Here is a 22,167-nt window from a genome sequence, read left to right on the forward strand (position 1 = left end):
ATGCGCAGTGGGGGGCACTGCTTTTAAAGTTTTAATGTGACAGTGTACTATGGCAGTGTCCGCACCGGGATCCGTGCATGACGGCCCACGTGTGAGAACATATGCTTCTGTCCTCAGAACACCTGCTTACAGGTAAGTAACTTTGCTTACTCTTCCATCTTAAAGGTTAGTTTTCTGAAATGTGTAAAAGTTTACCTCATGTGCTGTAGTACTGGAGTATATGTTAGGTTACCACAGGATCCTGGATGATCACTCATTACAATATTCTCCCCTGTTCTTAATCATCAGAACCTGTATCTCCCCTTCTCGTGAACATTCCATTACTAGTTAGCAGAAGAATTCTTCCTGAAACTCTGGATCTTCTTACATCTAGACTAGTGTTTGTCAAGCCATTCCTAGAGTCTAGCCAGTTTGATTTTCAAAATATCGAAATGGATAAGCATGAGAGATTTTCATGCAGTTCCTCTGTTGCATCCAAATCTACTACTACTATTTATCATTTCTATAGTGCTACAAGGCATACGCAGCGCTGTACACCATACACAAAAAGACAGTCCCTGCTCAAGGAGCTTACAATCTAGATAAGACAGGTAAACAGACAGAACAATTAATGGTAAGGGAATAAATAGGTGAGGTTATAAGACAGGGCAAGTGAGTAGTGGTTAGGAGTCAAAAGCAGTGGTAAAGAGGTGGGTTTTAAGTTTGGACTTGAAAACGGCCAAAGACGGGGCTAGATGCAAATCTACTCATATTCATTGTAGATATTCAGAAAACTAGAATGACTAGCTGTTACTCCAGGAGCAGCTTGAGAGACACTTCTAGAATGCTGTAGCTGAGATGTCTCAATTCACATCAGGCAGATTGATATCACCTAGGAATAACACCTCCCCCTTTCATAGCAATTATGTGAATGTCTTGTATTGTACTTCTGCCTACAAAGGTAGTCTACATATCACGGCTATATAAATGTTCTGTTGTTTTTTTTTTTTTTCTTCAAGATATCACTTTTTCTGTAAGCCCTGCAGGTCTATTGCTTTATTTTTATGTAAAGCAGAATTTATTTCTTCTTAAATAGATCCTCACCTGGTATAATTACCCAGTCTTGATTTTTCCATGTATTATATCTGTGATACCACTAAATCCAAGTCTCTCTCTGACTCTGTGAGCATTAGTGTATCTAGATTTTAAGAAAGCTTTGACAAAGTGTTCCTCATGAGAGAAAAAGTGGGTGAATTAGGAAAGCAGCAGCCATTTGCAGAAGGCAGCCACAGTGGTCAGGAATGAGTGGGCTTTTCTCCTCCCTCATCTACCAGGGCCACAGGAAGGGTGGGGGGGATGGTGAGGTTGGGGTTAAAGAAAAAGCTATGTCTGTCCTGGCCAATATTCAGCCGGGTCCCGCATAACTGTCTTATGTGGGCCTTGGCTGAATATCGTCCGGGACCTGCATAAGCCGGACATGGTCATCATTTACCAAAAAAAAAAATACTGACTGCCATTGGCTGAATATCTCTCAAAGTTTAGGTGCATATATACCCTGTACTATAAAGGAGAGTAGGTGTCTTTCCTTTATAGAATAGGCTCCAAATTGGCACCCCTTTTATAGAATTGCCCTCATAATTCCTTTGCATATTTCAGGTGCTGACTTCTGTGATGAGGTTGTAGGAACAAGCTTCTTTCTAACAACTCTCCCATGCAGATAACTGTGTAAGCAAAGCTGTACTGCGGAGAGCTGCACCGTTGTCAGTAAAACGTTTCAGCAGGTCATTTGCGGCACTGAGCTCTGATTTCTGTTCTGCAGATCTGACCAGTTTTTGGTCAGTTTTGTTGCCAGTTTTTCTGGATCATCCAGATCTTGCCTTGACTGTCAAGAAATGGAAGTTACATTGAAATCAATGTCAAGACAGTTGAAACTATCTGGAAGTATTTAGAGATTTTTATAGCTGTCTCTTACTTTGTAAGAGTAATTTTTTTTTTTCAAATGCTAATGCTGCTTAAGAGGACAGAACAATAATCATAAGCTAAGAGTTTAGAAAGATCAGAGGTCTTGCTCAACTGCGTAATTATCTTCACCTAACTATTTGGAATCCTAAAGAATATAAATTAATAAAATAAATAAATAGAAGTAGTAATGGTAATAGGAATAGTAGTAGTAATGAATCAACCAGAAAGATGTCCAAACTTGAGCACCTGCCGTTTAATTTTGTACCATATAATTGTGGAGTCTTCTGTTTATTTAGTGATTCAAGAAACACATGATTTGATTAGGGGTGTTTTAAGGTGGGGTACCTTGGGGGAGAACAAACACATCAGAAGGGCTTTGACTTTTAATAGTATTAGCTTCTCCTCTTTTGAATGTCTATTAAACCCTGTTGATTATATCATGGAGATCATTTAATGTAAAAGTCAGACTTTTATCTGAAATAGCCCTCTCTACTTTGGTAAGGATATAACTGGGCAGACTGTGCCAGCATTTGCAGATTGAAGTTGTTGGTCTTTTTACCCTCTTTCTTGTCTCCCTCCACCCAACCCTGGACCATGCAGATGAAGTTTGTGGAGTCCATTCTAAGCAACAATACAACAGATGACCACTGCCAAGAGTTTGTGACTCAGAAAGGATTGCTGCCTCTCATCACCATTCTTGGGCTCTCCAATTTGCCTATTGACTTCCCAACATCAGCTGCCTGCCAGGCTGTTGCTGGGGTTTGCAAGTCCATCTTGGTATGTAGGACCGTTCACTGTGTTGTAACTGGCATCTTAACAAAACTATTGCTTTTGAAGGGTACAAATTGCATAGCGTGAAAAGGCAGGCATGTTGAGAAAAAGTAGCAAGTGTATCTTAAGCCTGAGTGTTCATGTGGAAGGGAAAGTAGGTGTTGATGACTCCCTGAGGTATAGATGGATGCTAATCTCTCCCTGCAGTCTTGGGATCCATTAGCACTGGCTAGTGGTACTCAAATGTGCACACTTGTTCTCCATTTCAGACTCTCTCACATGAACCCAAGGTACTGCAGGAGGGTCTTCTGCAGCTGGATTGCATTCTGTCATCTTTGGAGCCTCTTCATAGGCCAATTGAGGCACCTGGTGGCTCAGTATTACTACGAGAGCTAGCCAGTGCTGGAAATGTAACAGATGCCACCCTCTCAGCTCAGGCTACACCCCTGCTTCATGCTCTGACGGCAGCACACGCCTACATCATGATGTTTGTGCACACCTGCAGGGTCGGACAGGTAAGTACTTCCCCTAACATTATCTATTGTGTGTTTGGATTTGGGTTTTTGGTATTTCTCAAGATTAAGGCGCCATACTGAGTGGAAAGGCAAGTGCTAAATAGAGCATTTTATTCTTTCATGGCAGAGTGAGATCCGAGCCATTTCAGTGAATCAGTGGGGTTCCCAGCTGGGCCTGAATGTGTTGAGTAAGCTAAGTCAGCTGTATTGCTCACTGGTATGGGAGAGCACTGTCCTTTTGTCCCTCTGCACTCCAAACAGGTAAGAGTGATTTATTGCTTTGCCCAGGTTTACTTTGATATTTATGTCCTCCAGGTATGCACTTTTATTCAGTCCCTCAAATATTTGATATATCAGTCTGAGACTGAGAATAAAAAGGTTCCCTGCCTAGTAATGGCAACCATAAACCCTTGTGAAGACTCCTTGATTCTAGCTTTCACTATTGTGAGTAGGCCATGGAAAATGTGTAGGGAGAGACTGGCGTGGCTCTAGATGTCCAGTACTAATTTATTGGTGTCTGTTTGCAGCTTGCCTTCTGGATGCGAGTTTGGTCAGGTAGACATGCAGAAATTGGTCCCTAAGGAAGAGAAAACAACTAGCAATACTCTACAGGGAATCAAGAAACCTGGTAAGACCAAAGTGTGCTGGCTTAGGTATTTCTATAAATGTTAGTGGTATATATAGTAAATCCCCAATATAATAGCCCTTTTCATCACCGGGTTTCTGGGGTTCATGATAGTGAGTTTGGAGCAGTCCTTAACTGATTATTTCATGATCATCTTTTACTTCTTTGTCTGCAAATGATCAGCTTTCTAACCCTACTCTTTCATTAGCATTCCTCTAGATCAGTTTAGACGTGTGGGTTATGCACTCCTACCAACATGGAGACTGAAAACTACTAATATCAAACCCTATAATTGCCTGTGCAGCCCCCCCAGCCAGTCAGTATTTGTCTCCATCAAATGGTAGGTGAGGTGACCTGTGCAGTCTAGGGCTAAGCAGGAGGGCTTTGTTAGAACCAACTAGGTTGATCAGTGAATTGTGGGTTGTTGTTTTTTATTTTTAAGATTAATTAAAGCAAACCTTGGCTGGTATGTTCAGGCAAGTGCTAAGCTGCCTCAGAGGTGGGGAGTAGAGGTGTGCACAAGGACTTAATCTGATCCCCGTCCTCATCTGTCCCCTTCCCCATTATATTGCTACCATCCCTTCACCATTCCCAGTCATTTCTTTTCCCATTCCTACACCATCCCCAATCATATTGGTAGTGTCCCATCACCATCTCAACACTTTCTTTCCTGTCCCCATACCCAATTCACATTTAAAAGATCTTGTAAATTCAAACTATAGTTAGTTAAAATTTGACATAAAATAGGCATAACTTTGTTAAATATGCAAGAAAAACATATAATATGGACTGTGAGAAAACAATCATTTCAAACTATGTAAAAATAAACCATCTACAGAGCTCAGCTCCATTCTACAATCCTTGATTGTTCGTCCTGCAGCTGAAAAGAATGTTCAGATGATATGCTGATGGCAAGGGTTCCAGGCTGGGAACAGCCGCACCTGGTACCTCTGTTGCCAGTTGGTAGTAAGAGATGAGCAGAATTTCTTTTCCAATCTCGATATACCACTTCGTCAATCACTGAAGCTGTTTCCTGGCTGTTGAATAAGACTCCCAAAAAATAAATCTCTTGTTCTTGACATTTTGTTGTCGATTTGACAAATGGCTGCACCTTAACAACAGCTTGACCTGCTGTCAGTGCATGGGGACTAATCATAATTACCCGGCCCCAGGTAGAGAGCGGGCAATGATGGGAGGTAATAAGATGATAGAAAGTAGAATTTTAGCACTCTGGAATAGATGGGTCACAACCTTCCTCTTACAGATCTGAATTCTTAGTCCAAGATAACACTGAATGAGACAAGGCTCAGATATTATAAGAAAAATAGAAAAGTTGGTTTATTAGAAATATTGGCAGCAGTGAGCTTATTTTCTTGTAGCAGTAACAGTGTCAGAGACAATGCACTTATGCAGAATTACCCAAAATGAAGGAAAAGTACTGAGTTTTAAGTACCTGTCAAAGTGGAGTAAAGATGACCCATACTTGCACCTAGCCCTGAATTATTAGGACACCTAAAACCCTAGGTACTATATAACACGAAAGAGAGTAGTGCAACCTGATTAGTGGAAAAGGCTCCCCTGCATTCACGAATTAGGAACTGAAGTCAACCAGGGAGTTGATGAAGGAAGCAGGCAGCAAAGCTGGGGTGGCAGATGCTATTTCTTCGGATGGTCGGTCAGCAGGTAAGCTCTCCCCAGCCAGGCAAGAGCATGCAAGCAGGTGATATTTCAGATTTAACGAGCCTTTATCATGTGGCTGGCTCCGACCAGTTGATGATAGGTCTCCCTTGAACTGCCCAAGGTTAACAGCTAGCTACTTCATGCTTATAGAAGAGGTTCTTATACCATTTTCTCTGGTTTGGTGCCATACTGACTAGAATAACAGTGTTTTCCAGTGTTGTCTTTGGGGGACCAAACAGCTGATTTCTTCTGACCATGAAGTCCCCGAGCTCTTTAAACAGGGTTGTTATTGAAAGTTACTTTTCCTTGCACAGGCCTTGATGATGTTCCCCAGGTCTGCAAACAAACTTCTGCATAGGAACTGAGACTGGCCTGTTACAAGAAAGTCAGTTACATAGTGCCATATGCAGTGCTTGTTTTGTCCCTACAAGTGTTTGCAGTTTGTTTATGACAATGTTCCACCCTTTGACCTGTCATCAGATCTAATTGACCCTTCATTCTTGGACTGCCGAGTGTGTGTCTGTAACTGTAAAATAGAAATTACTACTACTACTTACCATTTCTATAGCGCTACTAGACGTACGCAGCGCTGTACACTTGAACATGAAGAGACAGTCCCTGCTCGACAGAGCTTACAATCTAATTAGGACAGACAAACAGGACAAAACAAGAGATAAGGGAATATTAAAATGAGGATGATAAAATAAGGGTTGTGAACAAGTGAACAAGGGTTAGGAGTTAAAAGCAGCATCAAAAAGGTGGGCTTTTAGCTTAGATTTGAAGACGGTCAGAGATGGAGCTTGACGTACCAGCTCAGGAAGTCTATTCCAGGCATATGGTGCAGCAAGATAAAAGGAATGGAGTCTGGAGTTAGCAGTGAAGAGAAGGGTGCAGATAAGAGAGATTTACCCAGTGAACGAAGTTCCCTGGGAGGAATGTAGGGAGAGATGAGAGTGGAGAGGTACTGAGGAGCTGCAGAGTCAATGCACTTATAGGTCAAAAAGAGAAGTCTGAACTGTATGCGGAAATGGATAGGAAGCCCGTGAAGTGACTTGAGGAGAGGGCTAATATGAGCGTAACGACCCTGGCAGAATATGAGTCGTGCAGCAGAATTTTGAACAGATTGAAGAGGAGAGAGATGGCTAAGTGGGACACCTGTGAAAAGCAAGTTGCAATACTCTAAGCGAGAGGTGATAAGAGTGTGGATGAGGGTTCTGGTAGTGTGCTCAGAAAGGAAAGGGTGACATTTGCTGATATTATAGAGAAAGAAACGACAGGTTTTAGCAGTCTGTTGAATATGTGCAGAGAAGGGGAGAGGGAGGAGTCGAAGATGACCCCAAGGTTATGAGCTGATGAGACAGGAAGGATGAGAGTGTTATCCACAGAAACAGAGAATGGGGGAGGAGGAGAGGTTGGTTTAGGGGGGAAGATAAGAAGCTCAGTTTTGGTCATGTTTAGTTTCAGATGGCACTGAGACATCCAGGCAGCAATGTCAGACAGGCAGGCTGATACTTTGGCCTGGATTTCGGCTGAGATTTCTGGTGTAGAGAGGTAAATCTGGGAGTCATCAGCGTAAAGATGATACTGAAAACCATGGGATGAGATCAGAGTACCAAGGGAAGAAGTATAGATGGAGAAGAAGAGGTCCCAGGACAGATCCCTGAGGTACACCAACTGACAGTGGTAAAGAAGTAGAAGAGGATCCACTAGAGTATACACTAAAGGTATGCTGGGAGAGATAAGAAGAAAACCAGGAAAGAACAGAGCCCTGAAATCCAAGTGAGGACAGCGTATCAAGGAGTAGGCTGTGATCAACAGTGTCAAAAGCAGCAGATAGAACGAGAAGGATGAGGATAGAATAGAGACCTTTGGATCTGGCTAGGAACAGATCATTGGAGACTTTAGCAAGCGTTGTTTCAGTTGAATGAAGGGGGCGAAAGCCAGATTGAAGTGGATCAAGAATAGCTTGAGATGAAAGAAAGTCAAGGCAACGGCGGTGAACAAGCACGTTCAAGTATCTTGGATAGGAAAGGGAGGAGGGAGATGGGGCGATAGTTGGAAGGACAGGTAGGGTCCAATGAAGGTTTTTTAAGGAGTGGTGTGACTACGGCATGTTTGAAGGCATCAGGAACAGTCTCAGTGGACAGTGAAAGATTGAGGATATGACAGATAAAAGGGATGACAGTAGGAGAGATATTGTTAAATAGATGGGTAGGAATAGGATCAGAGGAACAGGTAGTTAGTTTCGAGGAGGAAAGATGTGTAGTTTCCTTTTCAGTGATTTCAGAAAAGGAAGAAAAGGAGGCAGGGGTTGGAGGGTTGAGAGAATGGACTAAGGGAAGGAGAGGTGGAGGTGACCTGGTTGACAATTCAAGTTTAATCTTGTGAACCTTATCATGAAAGAACTCAGCCAGAGTCTGGGGGGAAAGTGAAGGGGGGGGGGGGGGGTTGGAGGTGAAGGCACTTTGAGGAGAGAGTTCAGTATGGCAAAGAGGAGGGTTTGAGCCAAGAGAATGTCAACTGGATGTAATATTCCTGTTTGGCCAGTAAAAGAGCAGACTGGAAGGAGGTCAGCAAGAATTTGAAATGTATGAAGTCAGCATGGGCACGGGATTTCAGCCAAAGGCGTTTGGCAGAGTGGGCACAGGAACGTAGGTAGCAGATTCTAGAGGTCAGCCAAGGCTGGGGTTTGGTACGTTTTACAGAACGGGGAATGAGAGGAGCGAGAGTATCCAGAGCAGAGGAGAGAATAGTATTATAGGAAGAGACAGCCTCATTGACAGACTTGGATAACATAGTGGTAGAGAAGAGATTTGAAACATTGGAGGACAGAGTAGAAGGGTCAATAACCTGAAGATTTCTAAATGTATTGGTTAAGATTGGACGGGACTGGAGAGGAGGGTGTTTAGTGTGAAAGTTATCAGATGATGGGTCAGAGAAGGGGAGAGTTGAGGCACAGAAACTGAAGAGTGAGCAGTTTGAGGAGAGGATAAGACAGTGGCCATTCTGGTGAGTGGGGGCAGTGGAGCACAGTTGAAGATTGAAAGAGGATGTTAAAGCAAGAAACTGCGAAGCATAAAAATCAGAGGAATCATTAGCATGAATGTTAAAATCCCCAAGAATGAGGGAAGGAGATGAAGGTTCAAGAAAGGAGGAAAGCCAAGCATCAAAGTCAGCGAGAAAGGAAGAAAGGGACTTATCAGGGGGTCGATAAATGACTGCTACTCGGAGAGGCAGAGGAGCAAATAGACGGATGGAGTGGACTTCGAAGGAAGAAAAACAGTGAGACTGAGGTGGAAGAAGAGGTTGAAATCTACAAGAGGGTGAAAGTAGTAGCCCGACACCACCTCCGCGACCAACCGGGCAAGGAGTATGGGAGAAAAGATAACCTCCATGGCATAGGGCCGTGACTGAAGCAGAGTCTTCAGGGTAAAGCCAAGTTTCAGTTACGGCAAGCAGATGGAGAGTACGAGAGCTAAAGAGGTCATGGATGTAGGAAAGTTTGTTACAGACAGAGCGGGCATTCCACAGAGCGCAAGAGAAAGGGAAGGAGGGGGGAGGAGAGGAGCAGAAATTAGATTGGAGGTATCACGCTGTGACCTGCACAAATAGGATGAGAGCTGATGTGGAGGACCAGGATTGGGATTAATGTCCCCTGTGCAGAGCAGGAGAAGGAGTAAGAGAGTACGGAGAAGAGTAGGAGAGGTCCGACGAAGGGGAGATGTACTCAGAAAGGAGATGGATGAATAGAAGGAAGGAAATGTTTACGTTTGAGAGCTGAGAAAAAGGAAGAGGAAAAAAGAGATGGTGAGATGATGAATACAGATGGTGGACAATGTGTTCCTGTAGTGTACAGTGGTTTAAGATGGAGAAACAAATTAGGAAGGGACAGTGGGAAGAAGAAAGTGTACTGGAGCCATTACTGGAGCCATAAGTAGTAACTGGTAGAAAAATAAATGTAAAGAGAAAATGCCCTGGCGCTGGGCACCTAGAGCGGAGGCCCTGAGTGGATTGGAGTGGACCTGGGAGTCACCCCGGAGAAGGCTGTAAAGGATATGCAGATGAGCTGCAAGTCCTTCACAGCACCTGAAAGGCAGCCGGTGGTAGAGCTGGGCACCTCTCAGCTGAGGAGAGCTTACCAGGGGTTAGGCCGAAGCCTGCATTCCTCCCCCTGAGGGTCGCCTGATCCTAGCCAAAAAGCACTTGGAAACCCTGGGCACTTGGAGCGAGGGCCCTGGGAAGATCGGGGTGGACCTGGGAGTCACCCCAGATACAGCTGTGAGGAAATGCAGAAGGGCTGCAAGTCCGCCACAGCACCTGGTGGGAGTGCTGGGCACCTAGAGCGGAGGCCCTGAGTGGATCGGAGTGGACCTGGGAGTCATCCTGGAGAAGGCTGTAAAGGATATGCAGATGAGCTGCAAGTCCTCCACAGCATCTGAAAGGCAGCCGGTGGTAGAGGTGAAGATAATCTGCAAGACAATTCTTTAAGGGAACATATGACTGGCTGAGCTTGCATTTGTCAGATGCCATTTCAACTGATACTTTGTTGGGACCACCAGGTGTAGTGAAGGCTTAGTATCTGTTGACAGTTCTTTTATAGCCCTGTCAGTTGGTTCCAGCACTATAACGTCTACCCAGCAAGGAGTCATGAATTGCACACAGTTTGACCAGGGACTGTTTGCTTGCATTGATTCATCTTGAAATAATGCTTTCATATTAGCACAGTTATCAGTCACACAGATAAGACTAGCTCGGTGGAGATTATACTCTGCCAAAATGCTCAAAGCAATTAACAGATATTCTCAACCAGTTTGTTTCAGTAGTCTCCTTCATTGCCAAAATTGCTAAACACATATACCAGTATTTTTATCAAGGTGAGCTCCTTTTGTTTTGTTTTTTGTTTCTTTGCCTGAGGCATTGAGTCCAGGTGTGCACAGGGAGATAATCTGGTCCCCATCTGCTCTATCCCCATTCACTTCCAATCCATCCCCTCCCATCCCTGCGGTACAAATGACCTTTTCCCTATCCTTATGGATTCCTGCAGGTTTCCTCTAGTCCCCAACCCTGTATGCACCTCTAATGAGGAGGGCTGCTTGAAAACTGCAGATTTTTCCGAGGTGATCCTGCAGGCAGTTGACTGAAGGGATTTCATCCGTGTTCTGGCACACAGGAGCAGGAGAGAGAAAGACAAACTCGGAAGCAGGCAGGAGGAAGAAGCTTGCTAGTGCCAGGTCCCCCATATCTTGGTGGGCCCTGCCTACAGGGGTGAAGCACTCATGTATCTCCCAGGATGTTTATCTGGAAGACCCTTGGGCAGGACTAGTAGGAGACTTGGAAGAGCATCTGGGAAAATTTTGTGGAAGAAGAGGTGTACCTCTGGGAAAGAATGACATGGTAGTGCAGATCTTTTATATTTATTGGAATTTATTTACTGCCTTTTTGAAATAAATCATTCAAGGTAATATAGAGTAAAGATATTTTATATTTATTTACTGCCTTTTGCAAAGAATTCAGTCAAGGCAGTGTACAGTTATCTGGAAGATCCTTGGGTAAGATCTGTAGGAGGCTTGGAAGAGCATCTGGGAAGATTTTGTGGAAGAGGAGATGTACCTCTGGGAAAGAATGAGATAAGTACATAAGTATTGCTATACTGGGACAGACGAGAAAGGTCCATCAGGCCCAGCATCCTGTTTCCAACAGTGGTCAATCCAGGTCACAGATACCTAGCAAGATTCCAGAAAAGTTCAATACATTTTATGATGCTTATCCCAGAAATAAGCAGTGGATTTTCCCAAGTCAATTTAATAATGGTCTATGGACTTTTCCTTTAGGAAGCTGTCCAAACCTTTTTCAAACTCTGCTAAGCTCACCGCCTTTACCACATTCTCTGGCAATGAAATCCAGAGTTTAATTACACGTTGAGTGAAGAAACATTTTCTCTGATTCGTTTTAAATTTACTACTTTGTAGCTTCATTGAATGCCCCCTAGTCCTAGTATTTTTGGAAAGCGTAAACAGACACTTCGCGTCTACTCGTTCCACTCCACTCTACTAGTTCCACTCCACTCATTTTATAGACCTCTGTCATATCTCCCCTCAGCTGCCTTTTCTCCAAGCTGAAGAGCCCTAGCCGCTCCTCTCCTCCCCCCTCCTTCCCTTTCTCTTCCCATCCCTGCTATCATTTTCGTCACCCTTCTGTGTACCTTTTCTAATTCCACTTTATCTTTTTTTGCGATGTGGCGACCAGAATTGAACACACTATTTGAGGTGCGGTCGCACCATGGAGCTATACAAAGGCATTATAACGTCCTCATTTTTGTTTTCCATTTCTTTCTTAATACCTAACATTCTATTTACTTTCTTAGCTGCAGCAGCACACTGAGCAGAAGGTTTCAGCGTATCATCAACGACGACACCTAGATCCCTTTCTTGGTCGGTGACTCCTAACGTGGAACCTTGCTTGACGTAGCTATAATTTGGGTTCCTCTTTCCCACATGCATCACTTTGCACTTGCTCACGTTAAATGTCATCTGCCATTTAGATGCCCAGTCTTGTAAGGTCCTCTTGTAATTTTTCACAATCCTCCTGCTATTCAACGACTTTGAATAACTTTGTGTTGTCAGTAAATTTATTACCTCACTACATCTCTAGGTCAATTGTTTATATACCTTTTGTATTAAGCAATGCTTCACATTACTTTAGCACTTACCTTCCTTAGAGATCATTCTGTTCTCTGTTCTCACCATCTATTTTCCCTTAAGTTGCTAAATCACATTCTTCTGTCCTTCCATAATTGCATCTTTCCCACGCCAGGTTGCCCGTAAGGGTATCATAATAGATCAGAAATTCCTGAGTTTACACAGGCTCATGTTCTTTAATAAATTACAGGCTTCTCAATCTGATAGATTCCAGAGTTGCACCGGCTTGTCATCCTCTGCCCTTTTTAACCTGTGCTGGGGTGCTGACCAGAGTTGCACCGGCTTGTCACCCTCTGCCTTTTTTGACCTGTGCTGGGGTGCTGACCTGTGCTCATGATTCTACATCTTCCCCCTTGAAGGCCTTGAAAAAGACTTCACTGCTTTGAACCCTTGCTGTAATTCAATCCATTCCAGAGGGAAGCAATAGGTTCTTTTTCAAATGTATATTAGGGTTAAAGGGACCGTAGATGTGAGTCACAGTTCACGTCAACCCCTTTTTACAGGTATCGGGCTATAGGTGACAAAAGAATGTGGTTATAGTGAGATGTAAGTTACTCCTCTTTAACCTTCCCCTGGCCTGTTTCTTACAATACCTTACCATCTAAATGATCCTAGAGGAAGATAATAATGCAAAACCAAGAGTATCATAAAGAAATTAAACATTATCTTCAACATTTTCAATTTCTGCGCTAATGCGTAGTCTTTCATACAGTACATATGCATGTTCTATAGGTTCTCTTTTACTTAAAGCAGTTTCATCTAACTGTTGCACTAAGCTTCTAATACAGGGTGTTATACAGCAGCTAAGAAGTACAAATACAGCAATAATGATTATCAGTGTGGTGAAACCAGATAATATGAAGGTTTTCCATAACATGGTGAACATTGTATAAGGAATTAACATTAGCAGTGCATATGCTTGTGATGTAAGGAGATAATTCAGTAAGAAAAATAAAATCTTTGGAAAAGTCCATAATGTGTGGTTTTAAAATGTAAGCAGTTAGAAATCAGGTAATTCAAAGTCACTTAAAATTTTGTTGATCTGATAAATAGACAATCTTGGCATCAGAGAAATTTATAAGTCAGTGTAGGTTCTGGTATTGTGAAACAGCAGTCTGTATACTGTTGGGAGGCTCACACGGACAGGCATCATGTTGCATCCAGAAGACTTCCACTTAGAGCATCTCTTGATTTCCAGGAAGTTAAACAGCATTCTCCAAAGACAAGCAGGCTGATATTCTCACAAGTGGGGTGATGCCACGTCGGCCCCGGAGGATTTTAAAGCAAAATGTAAAAATCTCTTCTACGGCGTTCCGTCGCGCGAGCGATTGCACTGCTCATGTGCGCACACCTCTTCCCGCTCGCTGTGCGGACACGCCCCTCAGTTTTTCTTTTTCCGCGTCTGAGGAGACACGGAGTTCGTTAGTGCTTCGTGTTTTCTTCAGGTCCTCGGAGTAAAATCTCTTTTTTTATTTTACCCTTTTGGGTGTTCTTTATTTTTTCATTTGTACTCTTTCATGCAGGCTCATTGTGGCTTATATATACAGGTACTTTTTTGTACCTGGGGCAAGGAAAAGTTAAGTAGTTGCCAGAGTCACAAGGGGCTGTGCCTGAAAGGAAAACAAAGCATTTAAGCTTCTCTTTTTCTTTTTTCTTATAAAAGTGCTGGTATATTGTTATCTGTGGGCTCTCTCTCGCCAGCAAACTAAACAAGCCCACATTTTTAGGATCCATTTATTAAAACTTTACAAATGGCTCTCCAGAGCTGTGAGAGCCTGCTCCAGCACACCACTATCTTTAAGCCCCACAAGTGGTGAAGGTGTATGTCACAGGAAAAAACCAGGAACCTAAGCAGGTGCATCCCTGGTCAGCCACTGAATGGGCAACCTGGTGACACAATATCAGTGGTGTAACCTTTGAAGTGAGTCTCCACCCGCCTCGGCGCCTCCTGCTCTGCAGGTCATTCGGGCGCATCGGAGGATGTGTCTTGGGCCGGATCATCTCCCTGTGAAGCGCAAGTAGTGTCTCAAAGACGAGACGTATTCTACTCTGCCAGGGATGCCCAAAGGAGATCATTCTGGAGTCCGAAAAAGACCGATGCACGCTGGGTATAGTTATGCATCGAATAGGTCTCCACCTGCCTCGGCGCCTCCTGCTTGGCAGGTCATTCGGGCGCATCGGCAGATGTGTCTTGGGCCGGATCATCTCCCTGTGAAGCGCAAGTAGTGTCTCAAAGACGAGACGTATTCTACTCTGCCAGGGATGCCCAAAGGAGATGCCCAGAGCTTTGCTCCCTCTGTTATGGAGGTATCCGGGCTTCAGACATCAGTCGGTGCCGAGAGCGTTGCTCCCTCTGTTATGGAGGTATCCTGGCATTGGACGTCGATACACCGGTACCAGGTATCATCAGTGCCATCGGTACCGGGTATCATCGGTGCCGTGGATACCATCGGTGCCGTGGATACCATCGGTACCGAGTATCTTCGGTACCGTCGGGTACTGAGTATCTTCGGTACCATGGGTGCCGTCGGTACCGAGTATCATCGGTGCCATGGGTACTGTCGGTACCGAATATCATCGGTGCATCGGTACCGAGGAGTATCGGTACCAGGAACATTGGTACCATGGTCGGTGCCATGGGTCCCGTCGGTACCGGGTATCATAGGTACCATGGGTCCCGTCGGCACCGGGTATCATCGGTACCATGGGTGCCGTCGATACCGAGTGTCATCGGTGCCATGGGTGCTGTCGGTACCGGGTATCATGGGCACCATCGGCACCAGGTATCATGGGCACCATCGACTATCGGTACCAGGTATCATCGCCCATCGGTACCGAGTATCATGAGTACCATCGGTACCATAGTATCAGGTATCGTCGGTACCGTGGATACATGGGTATCAGGTATCATGGATGCCGTCGCACATGAGTACCATCGATACCAGATATCATGACCAGGTACCATCAGTGCCATGGGTGCCATTGGTACCAGGTGTCATGAGCACCGTCGGTGCCATGTGTACCATCGGTACCGTCGGTGCTGTTGGTGCCGGATATCATGGGTACCATCGGTACCACATGTCATGGGTACCATCGATACCAGGTATCATGGGTACCATCGATACCAGATATCATGACTATCATCGGTACCAAGTACCATGGGTACCATTGGTACCGGGGGCCATCGGTACCATGTGTATCATCGGTACCGTCGGTGCCATGGTCTAGCAGTCTGGTTTCGATTCCCTTGCATTTCCAGACTTTGTCCTTGGCTTCGGGACCATGGGTACCATTGGATGCCATGGGTGCTACCGCCTCCTGCGGCATCTAGCTTTTCACCTGGTCTCGTTCACCGATGCTGCCTCTGGTATGGGTGTTCGCACCCTACTGGGGCAACTTCTCGACCCCGTAGTAGAACTTACCGCGCCTCCATATCGGACACGTTTGGATCTGAGCTGCTCTGTTTGAGTAGTTAGCTCAGTTCAATGATTGTCATCTGACATTACAGTGGAGATTGTGAATCCCAATGCCCAGATGCTCGAGGTCCTGGACTACCATCTTCACCTGAGTCTTCTGCCACTCAGAACAGATAGGAGTTCTAAGAACTTACTTCGGCGCCCCCGGGGCCAGAGCATACATCCTTAGCCTCTTTTGGAGAATGGCGTACCAGGCTGGCATGATCGTGTCCAAAATCGAGTCCTGTCAGATCTTTACGAGCATTCCCACCGGAGTAGGCTAAACCTTTTCACCAAGTGGTCAGGTAGCACACGGTGTGTCGCAGGTTCCTGTCCAAGGGCATTTTCGACACTTGTAATGTAACACCTAGATTTCTGCTCTAGGTACAGTGATGCGCAGACTCTCATGACTGTGTGCCTCTCACCTGGAGGAGGAGACTCAACAGAAAATTGTAGATATGCTGTGCATACACTTCCTCATCTTGGAAGTTCTTTAGAGAGAAGAGTAGTTTTCCTTGTGCCTTAAGGGGTCGTACCTATACTCCTACTTCTCGACAGCCGGTTCAGGCTATGCCTCAGCACGCTCGTTCTAATCAGCGGCGTGCACCTAATCAGGCCCCTGCAGCTATTCCCCAAGAACCAGAGAGGGGTTTTGACTGGCTCCAATTCAGCATAGCCAATATAAAAAAAAAAAAAAATGTCCGTACCGGCCAATCTGCCTGTCGGGGGAAGTTTAAATTTTCTCCACCAAAGGTGACTTCTTTTATCCTCCAACCGGTGGGTTTTTTCAAATAGTCCAGTTAGGATACATTCTCAATCTGGAATCAAACCCTCCACATTGTTCATTGGAAGCTTAATCCTTTAGCTTCCATCAAAAGTGAGTACTTGCAGAGGAACTCTCTGCTTTTCTCAGCGCCAATGCAGTCGAGCCCGTTCCACCAGGGCAAGAAGGGTTGAGATTCTATTCCAGGTCCTTCCTTGTGGGTTGCGTCCCATCATAGACATAAGGGGCCTAAACAGATTTTGGTTCAGGATGCTTTCCCTGGGCATCCTTCCCATACTTCAGGAAAACGATTGGTTATGCTCTCTGGATTTACAGGATACTTATACTCTCTTTGCATCCAGAGTATGTTTTTTCCTAGTGCCTGGCTGTTGTTGCAGCGTATCTTCATGGACTGGGAGTGCATGTGTTCCCTTAACACGATGATTGCCCGTCTCAACAGATTACAGCACAGTACATATTGAGACTTCTAGACACATGGCTTCCACAGTTCATGTAACTCCCATGGCACTTTTGCACATGACATCCGCTCAGTGCATCCTAGCTTCCTAGTGGTATCAAGTTTAGGGTATCTAGAGGATGTAACCCAACTGTTCGCCAGTCTTCGGAATTCCCCTCAGAGGTGGTTAATTCTCTCCATTTTGATTCTGAGGCGTCCCCGTCCACCTTACTCAGTCAAAAGCTGCTGACGAAGGTTGCATCCCTCCTGGCTATCCAACCAAATTATTTTAATTCAACCAAACAATCGGGTTGTGATGCACTCGATAACAAAGGAGTACTGGATCTTGCCCTCTGAGTCAGGATGCCATGCAGATGTAGCGGTGGGGCCCGCAACGAAGCATGTTTTCTCCAAGCCTCTTATCTAATTGGCATAAACAGCAGTCTGGCCGACAGGCTGAGCAGGATAATGCTACAGTCATGGTTGTTGAGCATGCCTATAGTTCGAAAGATCTTCCGAAAGTGAGATACCCCCTCAGTGGATCTTTTTTGCTACTTAGTCCAATCGCAAAGTCCCTCAGTTCTGTTCCAGGCTGCAGGTTCACGGCAGGCTACCATCGGATGCCTTTCTCCTTCTTTGGGAGACAGGTTTTCTGTATGCGTATCCTCCCATACATCTGGTGGAAAAGACTTTGCTGATTCTCAAGCAAGATTGTGGAGCCATGATTCTGATTGCTCCTTTCTAGCTGCGTCAGATAGGATTCCCTCTTCTGGAGTTGGAATGTTTTCCAGCTCTCATTACGCAGAACGAGGGGGCACTTCTACATCTCAACCTCCAATCTCTGGCTCACACGGTCTGGATGTTGAGAGTGTGGGTTCGTTGAGTTTTCCAGAGTGTCTCCCGACTCTTGCTTGCTTCCAGAAAAGATTTCACAAAGAGGTTGTTATTCTTTTTCATGGAAGAGGTTTGCCGTCTGGTGTGACAGCAAGGCCCTAGATCCTGCCTCTTGTCTTATACAGACCTTGCTTGAGTTCTTTCTACACCTGTCTGAGTCTGGTCTCAAGACCAACTCTGTCAGTATTCATCTTCGTGCAATAAGAGCTTATCATCAACGTGTGAAAGGTCAGCCTTTAGCTGTCCACTTCACGAGAGGTTTATTTCTCCCCCAATATTGAGAGAATTCCTTGTATGTGTCTAGGGGAGATTATTTCTGTTGGCTTAGCACCCCCAATAATTTTGACAGTTGGCTCTTATGCTTCGGTCAGAGTTCCTATCACTCCTTATCCAGTATCTTGGGGTCCCAATGTCGTTTCATCCAGCTGCTGCAAGCTCAATTCGGGCCACTGGATTCCTGCCATCTGAAGTATTGTACCTGGAAGGTCGTTTTCCTTAGTGGCTGTTCCTTCAACTCGTAAGGTCGGTGAGCTTCAGTCTCTAGTAGCTCAAGCGCCTTACCTTACTTCTCATCTTAACAGAGTAGTTCTCCGCATGCAGACAAAGTTCTTACTGGCGCTGGTATCAGAGTACCAGCTGATCCAGTCAGTTGTCTTGCCAACATTCTTTCTCCCTCATCTTACAAGCCCTGGCGAAAGCAAGCTGCGCACTTTTTGCGTGGAGCAGACGAGCTCCCTCGGACGGTCCGCCCAGTTGTTTATTTCTTTTAATGCCAGTTGCTGTCGGAAACCGCATCATTTCTTCTTGGCTAGCAGATTGCATCTCCTTCATTTTTGTCCAAGCTGGACTGACTCTAGAGGGCCATGTCACGGCTCACAAAATTAGAGCCATGGCGAGTCGGTGGCTCATCTAAGATCAGTCACTATTGAAGAGATCTGCAAAGCTGCGGCGTGGTCATCAGTCCACACATTCACATCTCACTACTGCCTTCAGCAGGATAGCCGACTCGTCAGTCGGTTTGGGCAGTCGGGCTGCAGAACTTCTTTGGGGTTTAGAATCCAACTCCAACCCTCCTAAGCCCATTTTGTTCTGTTCCAGGCTACACTCATTTAGATGTTTCTTCTTTTCAGGTCAATTTTATTCTGGCCTCGCCGTTGCGAGACCCAATTGACCACTGTTTGTTGTGTTGTCTAAGCCTGGAAGCTAGGGATACCCCACTTGTGAGAATATCAGCCTACTTGTCTTTGGAGAAAGAGTAGTTACTTACCTGTAACAGGTGTTCTCCGAAGACAGCAGGCTGCATATTCTCACAAACCCTCCCACCTCCCTTTTGGAGTTGTCTCCTCCATCTTTTGGATTTAACTGAGGGGCGTGTCCGCACAGCGAGCGGGAAGAGGTGTGCACACATGTGCAGTGCGATCGCTCGCGCGACGGAACGCCGTAGAAGAGATTTTTAGATTTTGCTTTAAAATCCTCCGGGGCCGACGTGGCGTCACCCCACTTGTGAGAATATGCAGCCTGCTGTCTTCGGAGAACACCTGTTACAGGTAAGTAACTACTCTACATGTCATCAACCCAAGGGTGCTCTCAGATTTCATTCTTTGCACAGTTCAAGGCATATGTAGGATATATTAAAAATCTTATGTTAACAGAAGCATTATCAAACATGAAACAATCAGTTGCTTTAGTAATATTAACGCTAATTGTGTTAACTGAATAAAGGGATTAACGTATGAGTTTACACCTAGTAAACAGAAAAGGATTTGGAGTCAGAAGAAGAGAACCAAAGAAAGAAATCATCATAACTCAAAATGTAACTTAATTAAAGATTATACAAAAATCATAACTCAAAATGTAACTTAATTAAAGATTATACAAAAAAAAGAGTAATATTCCATTAAGTCAAACCAACAGTTTAAATGCTGGAGTTCAGCAATTCACCCAATAAATGGAGTAGGTCTTTAAATCAAACAAATAAGTCCAACTAAAAGTCTCCTTCCAGCAATGCAGCTGTAGATGTCACTGTTTGGATACTAAACAGTCCTGTATAGATTGGGTCTTGCCACGTTTTATGGATGAAATTCTTTTTTTATACCAGCTGCTTAGGCTAATATTTGTAAACAGGATAACATGATGCTTCTGAAAGGTGTCAACTTTAGAGTAAATAAGGGGGCTTTGAAGGAAAACAATTAAACAGAGCAATGTACTTAATGTCTGCCCAGTTCCTTAACAAAATGCCATTAGCTCAATTCTGGTTTCAGGTTTTATACTTTATGCAATTCTGGTTATATTTAATTTAGAATAAAGTCAATTTGCCATTCTGGTCTTACTCAATCTCTGCACACTACTAACTGTATCTGATATTCTGGAATGACAATGTCATAACACAACTATGTAAGCCACATTGAGCCTGCAAATAGGTGGGATAATGTGGGATACAAATGCAATAAATAAAAGAATATATCATAATTCATATACATATCCTTGTTCAAAGACTTCCATATATTCACGTTTCTCATTCTTCTAGCTAACTTGCAATATCTTTTCTATATATGCTGTTCTACTAGCCTGCACTCCTTCCATGTGACCCATTCACAGTATGTGTTAAACAGTTCACATAACTTGCCTATTTTCAGCTCATTACAAATGGACCTTCTCATTTATTTAAACATTTCTGTAACTTTCTATATAAAATTTTCCAAACCTAATTGGGAAATTGCTTCCAACTTCTTCACAAGGTTTCTCCATTCAATTCAAAACATAATTTTAAATCTTTACCATTGCGGTTTTCTGGTCCTTTACCATTGCGTTTTTCTGGGTAATCAGTTTTGCTACAACAAGCCTCTGCTTTAAAATCATTAGACAGGCACATGTCATTAATAGAAAAAACAAATTAGGGAAAAATAAAGTTCTATATTTGTAGTAAGAAAACTAATTCATAGCTGGCAGAACAAAGAAGATTAGGGCATCAAGTAGTTAGGAGCACAATTTCTCCATTTATACTAAACAAAGGGCATAAAGAATATAGAGAGAAAAAGAGGGAAAATATATATATTTTTAATTTTTATTTATTTTCAAAAAAATGACAAGTTTCATTATACGTTGTCAAGGCAATACAGCAGTAATAATACATGAAAATACAGGATTAATCATAGTATCTAGGGAAAAAAAAAATTATATAAAGACGAAAGAAATTACATCCCTAACATCAGGAAAAATAGGAATAATTGCTTCCTCAGACCACTATCAAAGGGGGTGTGCATACATATTAGATTTTTGTTTAACGTATAAGCATATAAAGCAAGACTTAATGCTATCCCCCATTTGGCTTCACTTGCTTAGTCTAGAAAGGATTTTAAATGGTCTGGGGAGAAGAGAATGTATTTTGTCAATCCTAAATGGATTATACACTTACAAGGGTAGGCCAAAAAGAAAGTTCCACCCAAGTCCCCAGGGTTTCTGTTTCATTTCAAGGAAAATTTTTCTTCTTTGCTGTGTGGACTTAGTAGCACGGGGAAAATCCAAATCTTTCGCCCCCAGCAAATAGCATATGTGAGTTTCTGAAGATATTGCACGAGTGGAAGAGTGGCCTAGTGGTTAGGGTGGTGGACTTTGGTCCTGGGGAACTGAGTTCAATTCCCACTTCAGGCACAGGCAGCTCCTTGTGACTCTGGGCAAGTCACTTAACCCTCCATTGCCCCATGTAAGCCGCATTGAGCCTGCCATGAGTGGGAAAGCGCGGGGTACAAATGTAACAAAATAAATAAATAATTTTATTACTGCGTTCAGATCTTGCTCGAAGACGAACGACACTAAAGTGTCGCTCTTTGTTATGTTGTCCATAGATTGCTCTAATATAGCAGTTAAATGATTAAGATCCAAACTTTTATCTTCTAAATTTCCTTCATTTCCCAATTCCTTACTTTCCGTTGAGGCAGATAAAAGATCTTATTTATCGGGGGAAATACTTCAGGTGGCATCTTTAAGATCTCATTCAAATATCTTTAAACATCTCCAGGGGCAAAGTTTCAGAAGATTTTGGGAAATTCAATATCCTTAGGTTAAATGTCTATTGAAGTTTTCAATTTGTTCAATTTTGTTATGGAGAATAGTTTTAATCTTTTATAACAGTTACTTTAAATTCACAAAGCTTATCTACTTTTGTTGCAAAGTTTAACTTTTGTTGAAAACTCGTTTTTCACTATTTCGACCATACCTTGTATTTCTCCAAATCTAGAGGCTAACGCTTTAACCTCGAGATTCTTGTATGGAGGTATCCATTTTCTTCAGCATAAACATATCCTTTCTAAATTCACCTCCTCTGATTTTCCTATTCTCCAAGCAAATTTGGAGGTTCAAATTCCAGAG

General features: G+C 43.7%; 1 protein-coding gene across 1 annotated transcript in view; it reads left to right on the top strand.

Annotated features, from left to right (window-relative positions):
• The window catches only part of HUWE1 (HECT, UBA and WWE domain containing E3 ubiquitin protein ligase 1), a 1,034,695-nt gene that overhangs the window by 382,571 nt on the left and 629,957 nt on the right, over positions 1-22,167 (top strand). Inside the window, 4 exon segments of the mRNA XM_030194273.1 lie at positions 2,542-2,718; positions 2,982-3,227; positions 3,355-3,488; positions 3,755-3,855. Of these exon segments, the coding sequence (XP_030050133.1) occupies positions 2,542-2,718; positions 2,982-3,227; positions 3,355-3,488; positions 3,755-3,855 (658 nt within the window).

The sequence above is a fragment of the Microcaecilia unicolor genome, chromosome 2 (assembly GCF_901765095.1).
Source record: "Microcaecilia unicolor chromosome 2, aMicUni1.1, whole genome shotgun sequence".
NCBI lineage: Eukaryota > Metazoa > Chordata > Amphibia > Gymnophiona > Siphonopidae > Microcaecilia > Microcaecilia unicolor.